This window comes from Cyrtonyx montezumae, unplaced genomic scaffold (assembly GCF_038088225.1).
Source record: "Cyrtonyx montezumae isolate F1298 unplaced genomic scaffold, pur_monq_1.0 scaffold_4, whole genome shotgun sequence".
NCBI lineage: Eukaryota > Metazoa > Chordata > Aves > Galliformes > Odontophoridae > Cyrtonyx > Cyrtonyx montezumae.
The window spans coordinates 2,635,099-2,654,738 of record NW_027072045.1 but is presented as its reverse complement, the minus strand read 5'-3'; the positions used below and the strand labels follow the sequence as shown (position 1 = coordinate 2,654,738).

General features: G+C 40.5%; 1 protein-coding gene across 1 annotated transcript in view; it reads right to left on the bottom strand.

Moving 5' to 3' along the window:
• The window catches only part of ADAM12 (ADAM metallopeptidase domain 12), a 169,840-nt gene that overhangs the window by 36,817 nt on the left and 113,383 nt on the right, over positions 1 to 19,640 (bottom strand). The window contains exons 7-11 of the mRNA XM_065746986.1: positions 18,625 to 18,690; positions 17,696 to 17,767; positions 16,140 to 16,309; positions 14,775 to 14,859; positions 9,608 to 9,756 (exon numbers count right to left, since the gene is read on the bottom strand). Of these exons, the coding sequence (XP_065603058.1) occupies positions 9,608 to 9,756; positions 14,775 to 14,859; positions 16,140 to 16,309; positions 17,696 to 17,767; positions 18,625 to 18,690 (542 nt within the window). The remainder of the gene's footprint in view (positions 1 to 9,607; positions 9,757 to 14,774; positions 14,860 to 16,139; positions 16,310 to 17,695; positions 17,768 to 18,624; positions 18,691 to 19,640) is intronic.

The following is a 19,640-nucleotide window of genomic DNA, read 5'->3' as shown; positions in this document are numbered from 1 at the left end:
AAAAAAGACTCTGTGATTCCCATGACAACTGTGGCAAATGCAGCTGTAAGCATCATTTAATTACAGCGATTCAACTTCCAAGTCAACATCAATTCCTTTCAGAGCTTCAGGGCATACAACACATGTTCAAAAAACAAAAGCAAAAGCATTCTCGTGACCTTAAGAATATGCCCTTTAAGGTATGTTTCCAACCATACTTTACGAATTTGGAATTCGTTAACACCAATTAAAACTGGATGTTGCATGCTTCATTCTCCATGCTCCACACTACAGGTTTATCCTTGCAGTGGTTTACCCTTGTAGTGTTTTGTTGTTTGTTTTTTGGTTTGTTTTTTTTTTATGAAAGAGAAAGCTAAGATAAAGCAAAATGTCCTTACATGATTTCTCCTTACAGGTCATGGCAACAGCAGTAGTACAGGAGAAAAACGTCCCTTATAGAGCTATATTTTGTATGGATATTACACTGACAAGACAAAATGCAGCTGAACTCTCACATGCCAGCATCCAAGCTAGTAAAGCTGTACCCATTCTGGATACATCTCAGGGTAGAAGACATGACTTGTCCTTAAGTATCTGCTATAAATAATCAGACCAGAAGTAAAATGTGTTTTCATTTGAGAAGTAACCTCTCTCCTTGTCAGCTTCACTTACAGAAAATGCATGCTGTAAATCTCTATGAGTTCTCCTCTGGAATACACCAAAAAAGAAAAATATTTTCATTTCTAGCAGCACATCTCCTAAGATGTGAGAGACTAAGCTAAACTAAAAAGCAAAATCTTTTTCTTTTTAGGGACCTGCCCTGTAGCTCTGTGTGCTAATTGCTAACAGTGATCCGCTCCTGCAGAGGACTAAGAAACACGCAAAGAATTTTAACCCATGCTACTAATGCACAGATCTTATTTACTAAAACAATTAAATATATCTGTAATGTATGGAAATTATTAACAAAAAAGGGATGCCAAATGGGCTGCAGACGTGAGGCTACTTGGAGTTAAGGGAAAGAGTGACATAAATCTGGTTTGCAATCTCATGGCTGTTTCCTACTAAAGGAAGGACCAGAATGCAATCTGTTAAATTGCTCAGGCTGAGCTCAGTCCAGTTTGGAAACATAAGCAGCTTCAGAGCTTAATTAGAAACTGTTTATATCTTAAAGATAATTTCATTTTCTTCAACTTGTAACAGAGGTAATTGCAGATAGTCCTGCTGACTCTGCAGATTGAAGTCTCCAAGCTGCCAGACTGAAAAATGCCAAGTAAAGCCTGCACAACTGCAAACAAACTGAGAGAGGTCAGGAAATACTGTGTAACTAATGATGGCTTGATTAGCTAATGCTTAACGAGGCACTGTGAGATGCCTAGCAAGGACAAAAGAGCAGCAGTGAGTAAATATAATACTCTTTTCCCACACTGTATTTCTGGTTTCCATTCCATTAATCACGATTGTCTGCCTACTAATTTTTTTAGCACTTGAACTACATGTGTATATTGGTTTATTTTCTTGTAGCCTCGTGAAGTGTTGGAATCAACGTTTTTCATTTCAAAGTTGTGTTTGGCACCAAAGCCAAGATGCTGAGTCCATGGCATGCCTGACTGGCTCCTGAAAAGCTAGTATGGACATCCAGAGAGTGTTCACTTTCATACACAGCTCTATATACTCGAGAAATTTTGTGTTTTAGCAATGAAAATCAAGGGAATCTATTATCCTGCTTTCTTTAGATGATTTTCTAAAAAGAACTGTGTTGGAAACTCATCCTGAATGTAGTAGAACATGCATATGGTTAGTTCTTTCCTATCTTGTCCTTAGTAAATTTTAACTTCTTGTTTTACGTACTTAGCAGCATACTTGTAGTGTAGTTAAATACATTTTGCTGTATGCTCATTTGAAAACAACAAACAAAAGCAAATGACAAAATCAGAATTCCCCATAAAAGCTTTTGAGAGTTGAATGTCCTAGGCAGAATGGCTCTCCAAAAGACACCAGCCACATATCTATCATGCAAATATATATTTATGCATTATCAAAGCATCATTACTGTCACTAGCCTTCCTTTGATGTGCAGTCTTAAATCTCATTAATGGTAATGGGTGATACACAAGGGGAGAACAGACCTTCAGCATCATCAAAGGACAGGAACTATGCAACATGCTTTAAAGATAGGGTGCTAGTCCCTTGGTGGTGAAGGGAGACAAAGGAACTGCTGAACATGTCCCCATCCTGCCCCAATCCTGCTGTTCACAGCTATCCCAGCTGCACCAGGATAGCTGTACACCTCAGCTACCAAACAGATCACTATGTAATACTTATTGTTCTTCTGCCCTGACAAGTCCTGAGTTTAACCTGGATGATTTCCGTGACCTGGATGACCACATAGCCCCACAAAGTGCTAATCCAGTTGACAGAGATGGAAATAAATCATCATGAAGCAATAAGACAGGTTGGAGCATTGATCCACAGACTATATTGCCCAGATCACTATCCCACCGTGTTTGCTGTGGGTGTAATTTGACAATCAGAAACATCCATGGCTTTTGTAAAGAGAACCTGTATGCAGATTCCGTAATCCACATGCCTGTGAACTTAGATTTACTTTAACAGAAGGAACAAATACTCAGTCCAATCAGCCCAAGCTTTGACACTTTCAGTGGCTCTGGTTAGCACTTGCACAGCTCCTTGGGCCCCAATTGCTCAGGGAAGAAGATGCAAAGTGATAGCTGGAGCTCCTGAAGAACCAGCTACGCACAGAAAATTCTGCCCTGCCCTTACACAGATGGCAAACATCAGAGAAACCCTGGAAGACTGAGCACTTCAGAATCTGTATCAGAAGTTTATGCACGAAAGCATCAGATTTTACCATTTGTCTCCCACTTGCAGGAAAGCTTCCTTTCAAGGATAGCTGCTTCTCCTCGGTCATACAGATCTACAGTTTCAAAACAGCTGGGAAATGGCTTCAAGCATTCATCAAAGCACAAACGCTTCCTAACCTAAAGCTTGGGTGAGCATTTGCACAGTGCACCCATGGACCAACTTATCACCAGGAGCAAAGAGAACATTTTCATTTACAACTTCTGTGTTACTTAGGGTCTTGCTTGGTATCACTTCTTAGTCACTTGTGAAGAGATAAACATCTGGTACTATTACTAAGGAAAGAACACCATGCTTCCACTTAAATATTTCATTTAGCCTTGATTGTAGCTAATATACTCAGTGTTCAGTGCAGAATACCTAATGGTTCCCAGAGGGGAATTAAAATATAGTATGTACCGATGCTCTTTTTCACTAGTGTCTGAAAGAAAATCTCTTGATAGCCCTTCCTATCTCTAACTTTCCTCCATTTCTCCTCAGCAATACCTCAATTACTTTAATTTGGGAACATCACTCAGACAATTTTTAGTAAATCATATTTTGCTCTCAACTCCATTCACAAATCTGTACCTTCTTGTTGGTTTTTATTTTACCTCTAACCCATAAGGGTATAAATTTTACCTAAAAACATACGGGTAACAGTGCATGCATTTTGGATTTGTTTAAAACAAAAGTCTCCAAATTTCTACACTAAATGAATCACTAATTTTCTATCTCCCTAGTTCAGCTACTACTATGTGCTCTCAATTGTCCTCCTCCCCCAGACCTTGCCTCCAAAACTCAATAATTAATGTGAAATTGTGCTCTGAAAAGCAATTATTCAAAATTAGTTTTTCTTTTCAACTGAAAGGCACACTTCCACAAAAATTCTCTAAAACTATGACCAATATCTGAGAGGTTAAAGAATTCATTTAAATTACATTTCTCCTTTTCTCTCATTTATGATCACAGTGCAAAAACTTGGTCCCTGGCTGCAGTAGAGCCCCGAGCCATCCTGTAGCAAAGGCAAAACACAGGCATTTTCCACCAGCACAGTCACAGTCCAAGCTCCACTTCCCTGTAACAAACGCAGTCATATCTATCTGAGCAAACTGAATTTAAAACCTGACCAAATCAGAAAGATGTACTGCCTTTAAATTCTAGCTGTGAAAACAGAAATGGTAACACAAGATCCAAGATAGGAACTGGAAAGAGGAACCAGGCATAGAGGGATTCATCACATTCTTTGATTTTTCTAAAGGGACATCACACTGAAAGGAACATGACAGAGTGGAGTTGCTGTGCAGAGAAACTATCATGGAAGAGCTGCTTCCTTGTTTATGTTACTTGTGCAGACCTTCCTGCGTGGCACCAAGTGTCTCCCCATCCCTGTCACTACATACATCTCATCACTGGGATGCAAACCAGCACACGTCCTGGACAAAGGCAATTATCAGAACAGAGGAAAAACAGGACTGCTGGGGAGCTTAGATCAGAACAAATGTTGATGAAGAGATATTCTTTCATTTAAAAGTCTGCCAGGCAAACAGTAATGGCCAAGCCCTTCCTCACCACCCTAGGTTTTGCAGTTCCTGAAGAACACAAACTTGAATCCACATCTTTGAAAAGTTGTTTTAATAATATATTATTTTCATTTTCCTAATTAATTGCTATTTTCAGATATTTTGCATTTCTTCTCTTCGTCACGGTCACTGAAGAGGAGCAGCACAGAGCCAAGGTAAAAACACGACTCAGAGTAGACTTACATGACCTGCTACCAGGCTACGCTTGATGTGTGTTAGCATGTGGGAGACTGGACACACAGGGCTGTCTCTTGATCCTTGCGTTCAAAGGCACAATATTCCCACAGCAAGATGCAAAGGGGGCAGGAGGAGAACACAGCAGCCTTTCTCCAGCCATCCTCTTTTCTGTCGGCATAGTAAAAACCTACTACTGTAAGTGGAAGTTCAAAAAGAGATGAAACAAACTTTTCTACCCTAGCAGCCTGCCTGGCATTTCAATTACCTTTGGGTGAGATGAAACAGCAACAAGAATTCTCCCGATCCTGATAAGAGCAACACATTTCTGTGAGATGACAAGGAAAGAAAAAGATTTCCTTGTCATGGGGCTCTGGGAAGGGTTGGAGACAACAGTAGGATCAGCATCTAAATGTGCTTGGTAAGACTAGTTATCCTTTGTGGATTCCTCAGCTCTCGTTAACACCTAAGCTACAAGAGAAACATGGAGAAGCATCAAGGAATAGTTTCTGTTAATGGTAAGGTACATTTACAGTACACTCACCTGCCCTGAAGAGTAGTTGGCTGTGTAAGTCCCCCATATATAGATTAGAAGAGCATGCTACTGACATGGATCCAGACATAGATGAGGTGAAGCACAAACCCTTAGGGTTTACTGGAGGGAAGATGGATAGCTAGAAATGTTTGGCTCCCCATAAGGCTAGGCTAAAAGTTTCAAATGTATAAGAAGCTTTCAACTAATTTGGGGAAACTCACCTGGTTTCAACTCTAAGGAGATAACTTGTGCATCATTTTGATGAAGCAGCACATAAACAGTACATTTTCAAAATTATTAAAGAAATTATCACAGTTAGTTGGCATAATTTTGCTCTGCAGCTTGTGATAAATTCTGTTTAGTTGCAGTGATATAAATCCAGAGTAATGCCTTGGATTTCACTATAACTCCTGGTTTTATGTAGCTGTCAGGAAGAATATTTGCATTCCTAAGAGTGGAAAATTTAGGGAGATGCTTGGAAATACTTGGAATAGTGAGATGGCCTTGCTGACTCAGCACAGTCCCCTTGTTTTCACATACAGCAATCTCAACAAAAAGATATGCAGATCTCTTTAAGACTCTTATCACCTTCTTTTCACTTGGAACAGTTTATGGTCAAAACAACTATAAGTCATGAAAGAATATATTTAAAATTATGCATAAAAAGGGAACAATGTGGTAATATTAAATATTTCCTTGTTGAGACTATTTTTGCAGAAAAAATCCACAAAATTCCACAGTGAGATTTATGTGGCTTCCACAGGAGATATTTGAGTCTCAAATAGATCTGAGCAGCACAAATTCTGGGTTTTATTTCATACATTTAGTTCTGTGCCACACAAAATATATTCTGCTGAAGCACTGGGTCCATAAGGCATTTGTTGCTCTCACAAAAGATGTACACATCTTGCTGGTATCTTTTAGGAGTGAACACTATAAGAAGCTCATTAAAGGATAGATCCTATAGAGTTTAAATTCCACACTGATCCCTGGAGATTTCTTCCACCAAGAAGTAATTTCCAAGATGACTTTTTAATGCTAACCTCTTCAAAGACTGAAACATAAGAACTGAAAGAAGATGGCAATAATTAATGAAATCACTTTTAAGTAAAAAGTCTTCAAACATTCCCTTTCACTGCAGAACCACACAAATGACTCTAAAGTCAAGTCTGCAGAGGCATTTTTGTTATAGCCCAAATATTTCCTATCCATTTTTGGAGATTAGATAAGGACTTCTCAGCGGCTCATACTTTTTTATTTCAGCCCAAGGATTTTTTTTCCCCTTTTCTTTCTCTCGTTCAATTTAGCTTAAACCAGCAGAAATTAGAAGGGCATGGCATGAGTGCCAAAAAGTACACTGAGAGAACAAACTTCTCTTCAAATGTATTTAGTTTCCTTGACATGTTCTGTGCTTTGATGTTTTTCAGGTGGAACACATCATAGATTGCTTTTGGGTCAGAAGAGACCTTAAAAATGTCCTAGTTCCAGTCCCCTGAGGTGGATGGGGTTGTAACCCATCAGTATAGGTTGCTCAAACCTGGTCTTTAACATTTCCAGGGTCAGGGCCTTCCACAGCTTCTCTGTGCAACCTTTTCTGGTGCCTCAGCACCCTCATCATAAAGATTTTCTTCCTTTTACCAAATTTAAATCTATCTTTCAGTTTAAAGCCATTACCTCCTGTCCTATCACTACATGCCCTTGTAAAAAGTCCCACTCCATCCTCCTTGAAGGTCCCTCATAGGTTCTGGAAGGCTTCAATGAGATGTTCCCAAAGCCTTCTCTTCTCCAGGCTGAACAAGCCTTTCTTCACCATAGAAGTGCTCCAGCACTCTCATCACCTTCATAGCTTTCTCAGGACTCACCCCTACGGGTTCATATCTTACATGCTGTGCCCCAGACCTGGACATAGTATTCCATCTGTGCTCTCACCAGGGCCCCGCTGCCACCCCTCTCTTTTGGTGCAGCCCAAAATACAGTTTGATCTCAGGGCTGGAAGCGCTGGCTTACGCTGAGCTCTCCTCAGCCAAACCCCAAGTCCTTCTCCTCAGGGCCACTCTCATTTCATTTTCTGCCCAGACTGTGGTTGTGCTTGAGAGTGCCCTGACCAAAGTGCAGGACCTTGCACTTGGCCTCATTGAGCTTCAAGAGGTTTGTTTGTCCTCTCAAGTTACCCCCTGGATGGCATCCCATCCCTCCAGCAGACCAAACCCTGTGACTTGCTGTCCTTTGCAAACTTGCTGGAGGTACACTCAATCACACTGTCTGTGTCACTGACAAAAATGCCTGAATATTAATTTGACCTTCTCTTAACTGACTCTTGCAGAGTTGAGAACTGTTCGATGTTTCTTGAATAATGGTGCTCAGAGGAATACTACTGTTGGTCAGATGTTGGGTAAATATTGAAAGTGTTAATTTTAAATTGGTAAAATGCAGTTTGGCTTAAGGCATAAAGTATTCTCCTGGAATACTTATTACATATCGACAGAACAGCATGAAGGTTAAGCCTAAGGCTACAAATCCAATGTTAAAATTTCCATTTATAATTCAATAATCACTGCAAACACACCAGCCTTCTTTTTTCTGTGAATGTCACAACTCTTCCTTGGACATCGGTCGTAAAGTTTGGTGAAAATCCAGAGAGCATGATAAAGCTTTGGTGCACCTGATGGTACCCCTGCCAAAGCTGTCACGCCTATGACGTGCTGGTGTTGGTTATGACAGTGCAAAGGCAGCACAGCCAATAACCCACCAGGGTGCTGCTGAAACCTGGCGTAAAGCGAGATGAGTTGCTTGGAGGAACACAGTGAACAGGTACAACTTTGCCCATGCCAAAAGTCAACTAAACCAAGTGGGCTGTGGTGCTGAAAGCAGAACCACAGAAAAGTTAGCTTAACCCCATGTTACAGCTACATCCACAGGCTGAATTCAGAAAGCATCCAGAAGTTTCTGTCCTGATAGCATTTCCTGTATTTATTCCCCAAAGAGGAGCATCTGGTTGCCCGGCTAGCAGCTCAGCTGAGAAATCTTGCATGCCCCTTTCTGGAGCTAAGCATCCAGATTTGTCTGTCTGCCACACACCAGCTATCACATCACATCACCTCACTTCAGAGCCACCTTCAGTTTGTTTTCACAGTGTGTTTAATAACCCTGACTTGCTGCAGTATGCAATTCTGGAGGGATATTTACTACCTATTGTTTCAGGAGAGCCAAACTATTTTTCTCTCCCAAACCGCTCTCATTCTCCTCCAAGCACACAAACTCTCCTTTCATTGTTTGTCTCTTAACTTGCTGTGCTTGGCCTCTGGCCAGAATCCCTTTTTCTGCCTTGAAGGAGAGTGACAGCTTGCCTTTGAAGAAGTGCCAAAGCTGTTGTTTGGCTGACCAGCAGGGTGCAATCCTGCCCAACACTCCCTGCCCTCTCCCATATTGCTCTCCTCCTTTCCCAGAAACATGCAGTCTCAGAGCAAGCTGCACTGATCAAAAATGGATAAAGAGGTTTTGAAGCAATGTATATATAAAGTTTAAGCACACAGAGAAAGAGAGTTGGAGGTGGAAGATGCACCATAACATCATCTAGACCATCCTCTCACCCCATGGCAAATCCAGCTGTACCCACTAGATGCTGCTGACAGATATTTGCCTGACTGGTCCTTACCAGCTTCCAGTCACAGGCTGTGACATTTCTGTGGGCTATCCAGTCCAGCATGCCACTTACTAGCAGAAAGCTTTGGTAAACCTCATCTTTGTTACTTCAATTTAATGCCATTGGTATTTGTCTGGTTATGGAGATCTATATTATATGATACAAATCCTGTTTTATATTGCAATATAAACAAATTATATTGCTCAATTTCAAACAGTTTTTTTTTAAATGCAAAGGAGCAAGCTGTAATTAGTTACCTGGTTATGGTGCCTGTGCTTTTCATGACTACAAAAACACCAAACTTCACCATTGACATATCTGTCTGCATGCTAATACCACTGCACATCGACAAAGGGTCAAATGCCAATTTGTGCAAAACTAAAAACCTTCTCAGCACAACACAAAGTCTTTACAGGGAGTCTAATAATAATATATTTCCTGCATGATTTATTTCCTACACAGTCATCTTAGTCTCAGCCTTGGGACATCGTTCATTTCCTATTATGACTATGATAATCTGTTGGCAAGATGAGAGAGGGTGAAATTCTGATTCATCACTTGCAATGCAGCTTGGTCTTTAAGAAAAGCTTAACCAGCTGCTTATAGCATTCTTGTCTCTCACACTGGTAATATGGAAATAGAAAAGCACAACGGTACATGTCTTGCACTGATAATGAGTATAATTGTTTCAGCTTGAGGGGGAAAACTGCAAAGACATTTGACAGGTCTTGAAAAAGTGGGGTTTTTTTGGTTTTTTTTGTTGTTTTTTTTTTTTTTTTTTACAAAACTGAACTGTTTTGTACTCGAGCTGCAACACACCCTCGCACTTACCCCGTCGAAGGATTCATGATGCAACCCCCTCTGTCAGTAGATGCTTTGCAGTTGCAGCCCCTCTCCAATGTATCGTGATTCATCCCAAAATTGTGGCCCAGCTCGTGAGCCAGGGTGACAGCTGCACCTAGAGGGTTTTCTGAATGATCCTTAAACAAATAATAATTAAAACAAAAAACAAAAAACAGTGGTCAAGGTATGAAAGCAACTGAAAATACGTAGTCCCATTCCAAATTCCTGTTGCCTATTTCTCATAATGCTCTATGAACTTACCAGCCCTGGTAATGCTATTGTTAAATGCACACCATTTTAAATCCATTCATATATATCAGGAGCAGATTAGGATTTTTAGGGCAGACTACCCATTCTGGCCACCCAACTTCCCAAACACATCAGGTATTCAAGGCCATCAGACAGCTTTGAACATCCAGGCCATTTCCTTATTGAGTGAGGTCTTCATATTCCCCTGCTCAATAACTCCAAAACCTCTCAAGACAAGGCAGCAGGAGAAAACAGTAACTTAGATGTGGAGAATGGGAAAGGGTAATCATTTATGGGAGAGGATGAGTGTGGTGAGGGAAAAACAAGAAGGTCCTTCATGTCAGGAGGTAAATTACAAAGGAAGCAAGAGATTTCCCTTGGTCTGATCAGTCTTCATCATACTGTTTCTTTGATGCCAGAAAGTCAGAGAAGAATTTTCAAGTCTTATGGGAAAGACAAAGGTCCCTTAAAACCAGGTTGTTTTTTTGTTGTTGTTTATTTGTTTTTTAAGTTAAAGAACAAAGCTAGATGAAATCTTCAATGGCCCCCAGTTAACACCTGTGGATATTCAAAATGCAGCAAGTGTCAAGATTGAAATATTAACATTAATCCCTGTTGAAATGCTGGATTTTTTGGACAACTACTCCTGAGAAATTCCCTGCACGGTCTGATTACAGGCTGCTGATCAGACTGATATTTTGGCTGAACCACAAGTATGAGACATTTCCACATCGATCACTTTCCTTGAGGGAAAAAATATCCAATATCCACTGTACTCGTATAAAAAATTTCCCTAAAGGCATTAACATGTAATATAAATGCATGATCCACTATTTATCAGTCAGTAAATGGAATTACTGTGTACAGCTGCCTGCTCCAAAAGCATATATGAATATATTCAGTTTAAATAACTCTCAGTATCATCTAAGTCAATCTTCAGACTAAAAAGAAGTGAAAGGTAGAAGCGTATGCGACATTAACCATATTAATGAAGCCCTTAATATATGACTTGGGGGAAGGTCTGGTGGTTGGCAGCCCTGACCATGGCCAGGGGATTAGAAATAGATGATCCCCCTCCAACTTAAGCCATTCTGTGATTCCATGATTGAAGGGCTCCTCCTTCCACCTGGATGTGCTAATATTTTTAGTAAATCAATTCTTAAATACAATACATAATTAAAGAAGGGAATATAATTGAATTCTGACAATGAGAAACTACTTCTGCAGCTGGAATAAACTCAAAATAATCTTATCTTTTAACAAAGGATCCTATTTTAGTTTTTCCTGAATTCAAAGAAAAAATAGTATCAAAATGTTGTGGCTAACGTAACAGCCAGTTTGTGCACAGTTATCTTTTAAAGTGTTTGCTTGAAGAAGGAACTGTACCACGTGTCCTATTAAACAGATCAAAATGGAAATGTATGCAGCAAAATAATCTGTAATAATCAGGAGAATATACACTCCTGCACAATACCTACATATGGAGATGTCTTAGCTAGGTACTAGTCAGATACAGATTGATTTATCTGTGTACTTATAGTAACTCACAAAATACTTAGGGAATTCAGTTCAATCTGATGTACTAAAAAGAACACAACCCCTCACTCAACTGGAAAACAATCTAGGACCAAAGATTAAGAAAACAATTACATAATTCAACATAATTTACTGGCAAAGCACTGGATGGATGCCTTGAAATTAATGCTGTGTTGTCCAGCCTTAAAAAGTCCTCTGAGCTGTGAACCAACCACACAGACAACAGGGATCAGCTCCTCATTCTGCTACTCTCTCTTCTGCTTATTGCAAAGGAGTTCTGCTCATCTTAGCACCTCCAGTGCTAGCAATTAATAATAAAAATAAGAGTTCATGTGGACCACTCCAGAACTACAGCAACAAATGATATGAAATGTAATTTGGGACTTGAGTAAGCAAACAATTATTGCATCCCATACGGTTCTCATTACTAGCTCAGATCCACTTGGAATGCAATTTTATCAGTTTTTAGAGTGGGTTTTTAAAGCAAGGAATGTGATGTCTCAGCAACAGAGGTTATTTGAAGACAGCATAAATGGAGACTATCAAAACAAACAGTAATATGTCCCATTTGATACTGAGACCACTTAAGTATTGCAACTACTAAAGAAATGAATAGCAGTGTGATTGATTTATCCCACCAAGTTCTTTTAAAGCTAACTTGAGTAGTAAAAGTCATTACCAAACAGTTTCACAACCATTGTTAAGACATTAAAAGATGTTGCACAAAACACCCAGCTGCTTTCAGCTGAACTCTGCCTCATTCCAGTGGGATTCAGTTAAAACCTCAGTAATAAAATACTGTCACCTACAGCTAGAACAGTTTCATGACCCAATCCCTGTACTTTCCATGCGTGTTCACTCCACTGTAAGAGTGTAAGCTTTCAAAAATACACCTTTAACTTCATTTAAGCCATTCATTGCCTCTGTTCTACACTTGTTTTTTAGCTTAACTGCCTGCTAAGGTCAGTAGGAACTGGGACCAGAATTCCAGTGCAATTTACATCTTATGGTAGACCTGGGTAATTGCAAAGAGAGTCAGGGAACTCAGACTGAGCATGGTCTGCTCTTCCCAAATTTACATTCAGAAGTTTCTCATTTCATTTCTCATGCGCTTACTCCGCGGTCTCTTCTTTCAGAACTCTTTCAGAACTGTTTTCAAAGTTGGGAACTCGCTGAGGTTGGATGTTTGGGGTGGGATGGGTGAGGGGCTGCTCAGCATTCAGATGTTACGACACCATAGCCTCCCCAGTTAAAAGCTATTTCATTTGCACATCTTCCAGACTTAGAGCTTTCTGTCTGCATATATCTATCAAGACTTTTCCATGCACACCTGAATTAACCTTTGTTAATTGAGAGGGGGAAGGTTGGAAGCTGCTCACCAGGGTTTTGGGGGCGAGTGTTTACTTGGTTTGGATTCGTCTCCTTTTTGACAACTTGCTTGGAGAAGGAAAACATCCCCAGCTATGCTGTGCAAGCCTCGGGTTAATTTGCACCTCAAACATTTCAATTCACTGGGGTGGGAGGCTCTGGGAAACAACAAGTTCCACTGAAGCTGCAGCCTGGTTACGATTTCCCCACAGACTCTGGGTTTCTCCTGAACATATGAATCAGTCTCTTCTCTGTCAGAGCCCTGAGAACACTCTAAAGAAATACTGGTTCCTCTTTTTCAGTTACTGGAATGAAATGAGGTGTTTTCTTTTTCTGTTTTGTTTAAACAGCATTTCCCAGAGCGAGGAGGACAGGACATGCTGTAGAACGCTGCAGCATATTTGAAAGTTTATGCTATAAATTAAAAGAACAATCAAGTCATTGTTAAGAGTATGACCTGATGGCAGATAAAGCCAAAGCAGTGACTGCTACCCCGAGGGAGGAATGGGGAAAATGGGACCGGGTGGCTCATGTATGCCTTTGCCAAGAGTTAGAAGTGCATCTGGAGACTCCTGCAGCTTTCCCCTCCTCTCTGCCTCCATTTCCTTTCATACCTAGCCTCAAGACACGCAAAAAAAGCTGTAACAAACACAAACTGGAGACTTGATTTCTAAAGTCAACGAGAGACTGAAGCCTTTGTCTTTTCTACAACTTTGATGTGACTTTCTCCACTTTATTTGATTGCTTTTCCCAGTCTTTCCTACTCCTCATTTTCTTGCTCACCTCATAAATCCTGGCAGTCTGGATCATCAATATATCACATTCCATGAATGGCTTCTTGCCTGATTGTCTCAGAGACCACAAAGGAGCCTTGCATTACTGGACACTAGCTAAGAAGAAATGCAGAGACTTCAAGGGGCTGTATCTCTAGGGCCACCCTGTTGTATGGATTGTCCTCAGGCAATAGCTTGGTGTCTTGGGCTCCAGGTTGGCCCCATGGTGCTCTGAAGAACTTGAAAGTTTGAGACCAAGCAAACCCAGTGTGTGGTGTGTTCCTTAGCTCCCACCTCGCTGATGCAGGAGGAAATGACTAAATCAACTAAAGTAAGGGAAGTTGAGACAAAAAACACAGACAAAACAAAGACTTTCAGGCACTTCCAGCCTGAACTCAAGAACAGAGATATCTTTGAGGTTTTTAGGGCTTCCTGTATTTCTGCTCTAGACTTGAGCTGAGGCCACCAGTGGAGCCCATTAGTGGCCTGCAAGCTTTCGAGTACACATCTAATTCCATTTCAAGTGCTTGCACTGAAAAGCTTAGTTAATTCAAAACTGATTTCCCCTGCCTTACACAAAACACTGCTCAAAATTCAAACCATTCTTTTATTATTTTTTTTCCCCAAAAAAGAAAATAGCTCAGAAGTACTAGCAGAGATTGGCTAGGATGCTTACTTGTTTGTTCATCATGTCTAGCATCTAACAACAACACTAACAGTAATACAATTTGAGCAAGATTTAGGTGGAATAAATGCTGCTATTGTTTATACTCATCTGGCACGATAACAGAAACACTATGCTACCAAGATGGAAATACCTTACAGAGTGAACGCTGTAAATACAGAATAAAATCAATATAATAAAAGATTCAGGATAGACTGTTGTTGCCTGTAACACTAGTATACTCAAGTGCATAACAAATAGATCCTCTGGTTCTCTTCCTTCCTAGCACCTCTTCATCTGACTTCAAGATGACTAGAAGCAGAGGATTCTTGAAAGGAGATCATGCTATGTTTTAATGCCATATTTCAGTTTTATTTTTTTCCACTATGCAAACTATGATTTAAAATGCTTACACTCAAGTTGTTTGTAGATATGGATGCTATTATTGAGCCTGAAACTGTGACTAAAAGGAGCTGATGTTCTGGTACTGAACACAGCACTACAGCACTGGAGATCACATTGCAGCAGCTGGGACAGGTTCCAGAGCTGTACTTTTGCCACTTACCATGACAACCCCTCCAGACTGCTCCGCAGTGCACATGCTCATGATGGGAGCCATGCCAATGGTAGTCCCCTGGAAGTACACCCCGCTGCAGGAGGGCAGGAAAGGAAAAGGAGAATTGCAGAATCACCACTCAGTGCCAAGATATCACCCTTATTATTTTCAGGCTTGGGTTTCTACCAGTCACAAATATCCCATTTCAAATGTGTCAGCTTCAGATATTTGCAGGTTGGAAACAGTGAAAAGCACAGTTTAGCTTTGCCAACTTGCTAAGCTGATGGCTACAGAATCCTTGCTATGAGTAAGATCCATTTGATCACTGCCCTTTGGATTTACTTCTGTAACGTGACCCTTTCTCCCTTTCTTTCCTTGATTGAAGTGGGGAATAGAAATGCAAACATAAGATTATTGTCTCTCACTCAAGGAAGGGTTACTTTAATGCAGTGGAAAGTTTATATGCTACTTGCTGTAACACACAGCAGAGAATTTAGTTGCTGCAAACCAAGTATTAATACACATAAGCAGTAATCAAATGATTTGTGACAGTTTGAATAATGTCAGAATATATATGTAGTGAGTAAGGAGAACTCCTTTTAACTACTAAGACTTCAGATCTGTTTATAGCAGGGAAAATGGTTCACTGGTTGAAGTGATACCTGGTTCAAGAAAGAGTTGCTTCTCTTAATCTTGTTTTTGCAACCCCCCCCACCTTGGTGTTTTTTTTTTTCTTCTTCTCTGAAGTACTTCTCTGAGCAGCCAAATAGAAGATGATTTAAACATTAAGGCATAAATGGAAATCAATTATCCTATCCAGAACATATTCTGAACTTTTATTGAGGTCATTCTACTAAGGAACAGGATTCCGATGACAGAAAAACAGAATGATTTGGATTGGAAGGGACCTTTGCAGTCACCTCGTACAGCCCTCCTGCCATGGTCAGGACACCTCCAGCAGATCAGGTTGCCCAAAACTCCACTCAGCCTGACCCTGAGATGTCTATACCATCTTGACAGTAATGTTCCCTCAGCTCTACTGTAGCAAGGAGGGCAGGACTGCCTTCTTCAGTAACAGTTTACACCGAGATTGCCTTAAACTGACTGTAAATTCACATCTGAAATGTTTAGTGGTTTATTGCATATCCAAGCTTCCATGTATGCTGTATGCAGGAAAGCTCTAGAAGTAAGTGTTATTGAAGAGCTGAGGAATCACATTAGCCTGGAGCATCTGAAGGGCCCTGCAAAACACTTTTGTGACTGCAGAGAGGAATGACAGACCCTAGGGAACACAATTGGCCATCCCAACAGCTTAGACAACTGAAGGAGAATCACTGAAATCCCAGCCAGTGTTATTCACAGTGTAAACTCTACCTTATTAGCTGTGCATTGTCATGGGGCTTACGAGGTAGTAGTTTTAGCTTTCTCCAGTCCAGAAACTCATGGAGGCTGGTGAATGGGTCTTGAGAAATAGAGCACTTATCCATATCGTTCCACACTTCCACTCCAACCAGGGCTACTCGAATATTTAGTGGCCTATAGAACTAAAGAGAAAACAAACAACTGTAGCATCGTTGGATGTTACTGCTGTGATAACAGCAGTAAATACCAGAGTTGCCACAAAGGTGGAGCTGTTAGTGACGGAGCAGATAACAATTCTAAGGTAAGAATGAACTGGAAAAGGACTCAGGATCCATCAAGTCCGGATTTGGCTGACAGTCTGAGAAAAGCATACACTAGATCTTTGTCTTGTTTATATGCATTACAGCCATTGGGACAGCACTGCCATTTTCTGAGCATAAATTAAGCATGAAACACAAATATATCATAACATGCAAAATTAATTTTGAGCAGGTAACATAGAAACGCCTGTTCTGCAGTAATAAGTCAGTCAGACAATTACGGAAGAGGTGGAGGTGTCTTCAGTAGCTTGTTTTTAATCACAGATGCTTCTCCTCGAGTTAGTGTCCTTGAGAACTTGTTAAGCTCTGGTCTAAATTATGCTTCCTCCATCATCATTTCACTACCATGCTTTTATTTTTTCCTGGCCATACAGCACAACAAAACTAAACTCACTCAATTCAGCCATCAACTCCAACTTCCTTAAGCACTGCAAAGTTTTTAGCTCCTTGGGTTACAGATCTCGTTGACCTTGTTCTCACAGGATTCTCCCCTTTGCTGATCTTACAGAGTTGGACTATCCCTTAATGCTGCAAACTGCTCCCCAAAATAAGCCCTTCTCTGTGGGCAGTGCCATGAGCATCCCCACCCTCTTTGAGGTTACTGAAGCCCAGGGTTACACTGTGCATTTCCTTAGCACAGTGCCTCCGCAAATCCATGCATCCCTTGGGGTTCACATGGTACTGAGCACTCTTTAGAGCAGAATAGAGCTCACAGCTCAGTACATTAAAAAAAACAGACACAAGGCTTAATTTGTTTTGTTCACTTGTTTTACTGGTTGGAGAAAAACACTGCCATGAGATACTGGAGCATTAGGAAGGCAGCAGATGCGTTCACTCCTCGTGCAAGGCAGCATAAAATGCACACTGCTGTTAACTGATCTCAGGCAGAGAACTATCGATGGAAGCCAGGTTCTCAAGTGCCCATTTTGCAATCCACATGGCACCATCTGGGTGCATACAGAGATTTGGCAAAGGCTATAAAAGCTGCTGCTCTGAGCATGGTGGGTACGTGGTACATGGGCTGGGGACAACAACCTCTGTAGGAAAGGAAGTGCTAGAAATGTATGACTTACTCTTACCCATAAATCTTAGCTTTTATTTTCATAAAAGGTATAAATTAAGCTTCTAAAACTCCTATTTATACTAATACTTATAAAACATAGATTTTCCAGCAAGTGCTGGAGATGAACTTTTCCTTCAGAAAGTGCAATACGTTCTGAAAAGGAGAAATAATCCTCATGTTCTTACCTTATCGACATAGTTTGCGATTTCTATCAGCCTCTGCTTAATTTTTTCCACATCCTTGCCTTGTCTCTGAAACTTGAAACATAAAGGATTAATGAACAAGCTGCACAAACAGGAGAGTGTTTTCCCCTAGCAGCCACCATTAGTGATGTTTGGGGATTACAGAGGGTGACCAAGGGCCAATGGGACATACCTGTTGGCTTTCATGGGATGTGCCTCACAATAATAAAACAGTCTATGGGATAAGATTTTCCTTTTCACAGAAGGACTTTAAAGTCTTACATTGCAATCTGTCTGGGGCTGATGTTTTGTGAAAATGAAAAGGCTTTCCTGCACGGTGCTTTGGCAGAAGAGCAATTGTTATTCCCTAACTAGCTGTGTTCAAGAGGAGTGAGAGACCATCACATTTTCAAACAAAAGTCAAATGAAAGTAGCAAAATAATTCAATCCATGACTTCACATCTTTGGTTGCCATTCAACTGACTGGAACATTTCCACAGCCTGTCCTGGCTCCTTGCTCTGAAGCACTGCTTCCAAACTGTCGGGAAGGTTTCATACAATAGGATGGGTAAAGCATTACTTCAGAGGGAAATGCAGGATCCCACAGCATCCTCCAGACAGTGACAGCCCCTCCAAGGACCATCAGAGAATGTAGTGAAGATATAACCAGTTCACAGGATGCGAATTTTCATGTCATATCTTGAATTACCAACAGCTATCCCAATTACCTGTGGGTGTCACGTTCCTTACAAAATATTGCAAGAGAGGTTTTCAAAGAACAATCAGTGTTGCCTTACCTTCAAGTGCCTTCCCTGTAGAAGCACAACTTGTGAAAGCCCCAGTATTTTTATCTGGGGCACATTCATTGTAATTCAATCAAAACTGAAATGAGCTACTCATTTCCCACATCCTTTTATTTTTAAGTCTCTTACCTCACGATTATCTGCCACAATAACAAGCTCCACATACTTGGTCGTCTTCAGAGTCTCCCTCTTGTACTGTCAAAAAAGATGAAAACAGTACTCTATTGGATCTTTTCTTTTTTTTTGTAGTAAGTGACCCATGGAATCAGCTCTTCCCCACTTCAACACAGTGCTTGCAAAAGGAGATGCAAAACATCTCAGATATCCGGCCTTCTTTTTATCTACCACAACAGAAGTAGTCAAGAAAAACCCACAGAACCCAAAGCCAAGAAACCAAGATTTGATCAAAAGGAGAAAAATGTTACAAAGGATCTATCAACCTTTCAGGAATCTGCAGTTGCAATGTTTGAGTTATCTGTCCTTACAGGAGAAAGTTGTCTCCAGCAGAAAGGATTTTCCAGGTCACGCTTAAAGAAATGATGAAATGACTGTACATAAACATTCCACACAAACACAGGGAAAATGAGTGATACTGAGAAAAGCAAAGAAGCAATCAAGTTGACAACTGATCAATTGCATGGAAAAAAATAAAAATAATAGTTATAAAAACCAAGAGTAAAGCTGCAGAAAAAAAAAACTACCTAAACCAAACAGTCATGTCTGGAGTAGAAAACTGCAATTCTTAAAAAAATTCTGGCTTACTTTTAATTTTTTATCTGTACATTCACATAGAAGGGCTTTGTCCCATTACCTGCAGGTCTGAAGTACAATGTTTAGCTCAAAATGAAAACATAATATTATTTAGAGTAGGACAACTCTTCTGCCACCCTAATTTAAGAAACATACTAAAGCCCTTAGAAGTGCTGTGATTTACACCAGCTGAGCATCTGTTGTATTATTTCTCCACTGCCTCTGGAGTGAGACATTTAGGGAACAGAGGTCCGAGCAGCAAACCCAATCTTAATGCCAGAATTTAAGCAACTTCAGCAGTTGCACGACACACTAACGACCATGATGCTCTTTAAGCTAAAACACAACTAAACTTTTCAAAGCAAATAATCTTTCAAGGCAAACTTTGCTACCCC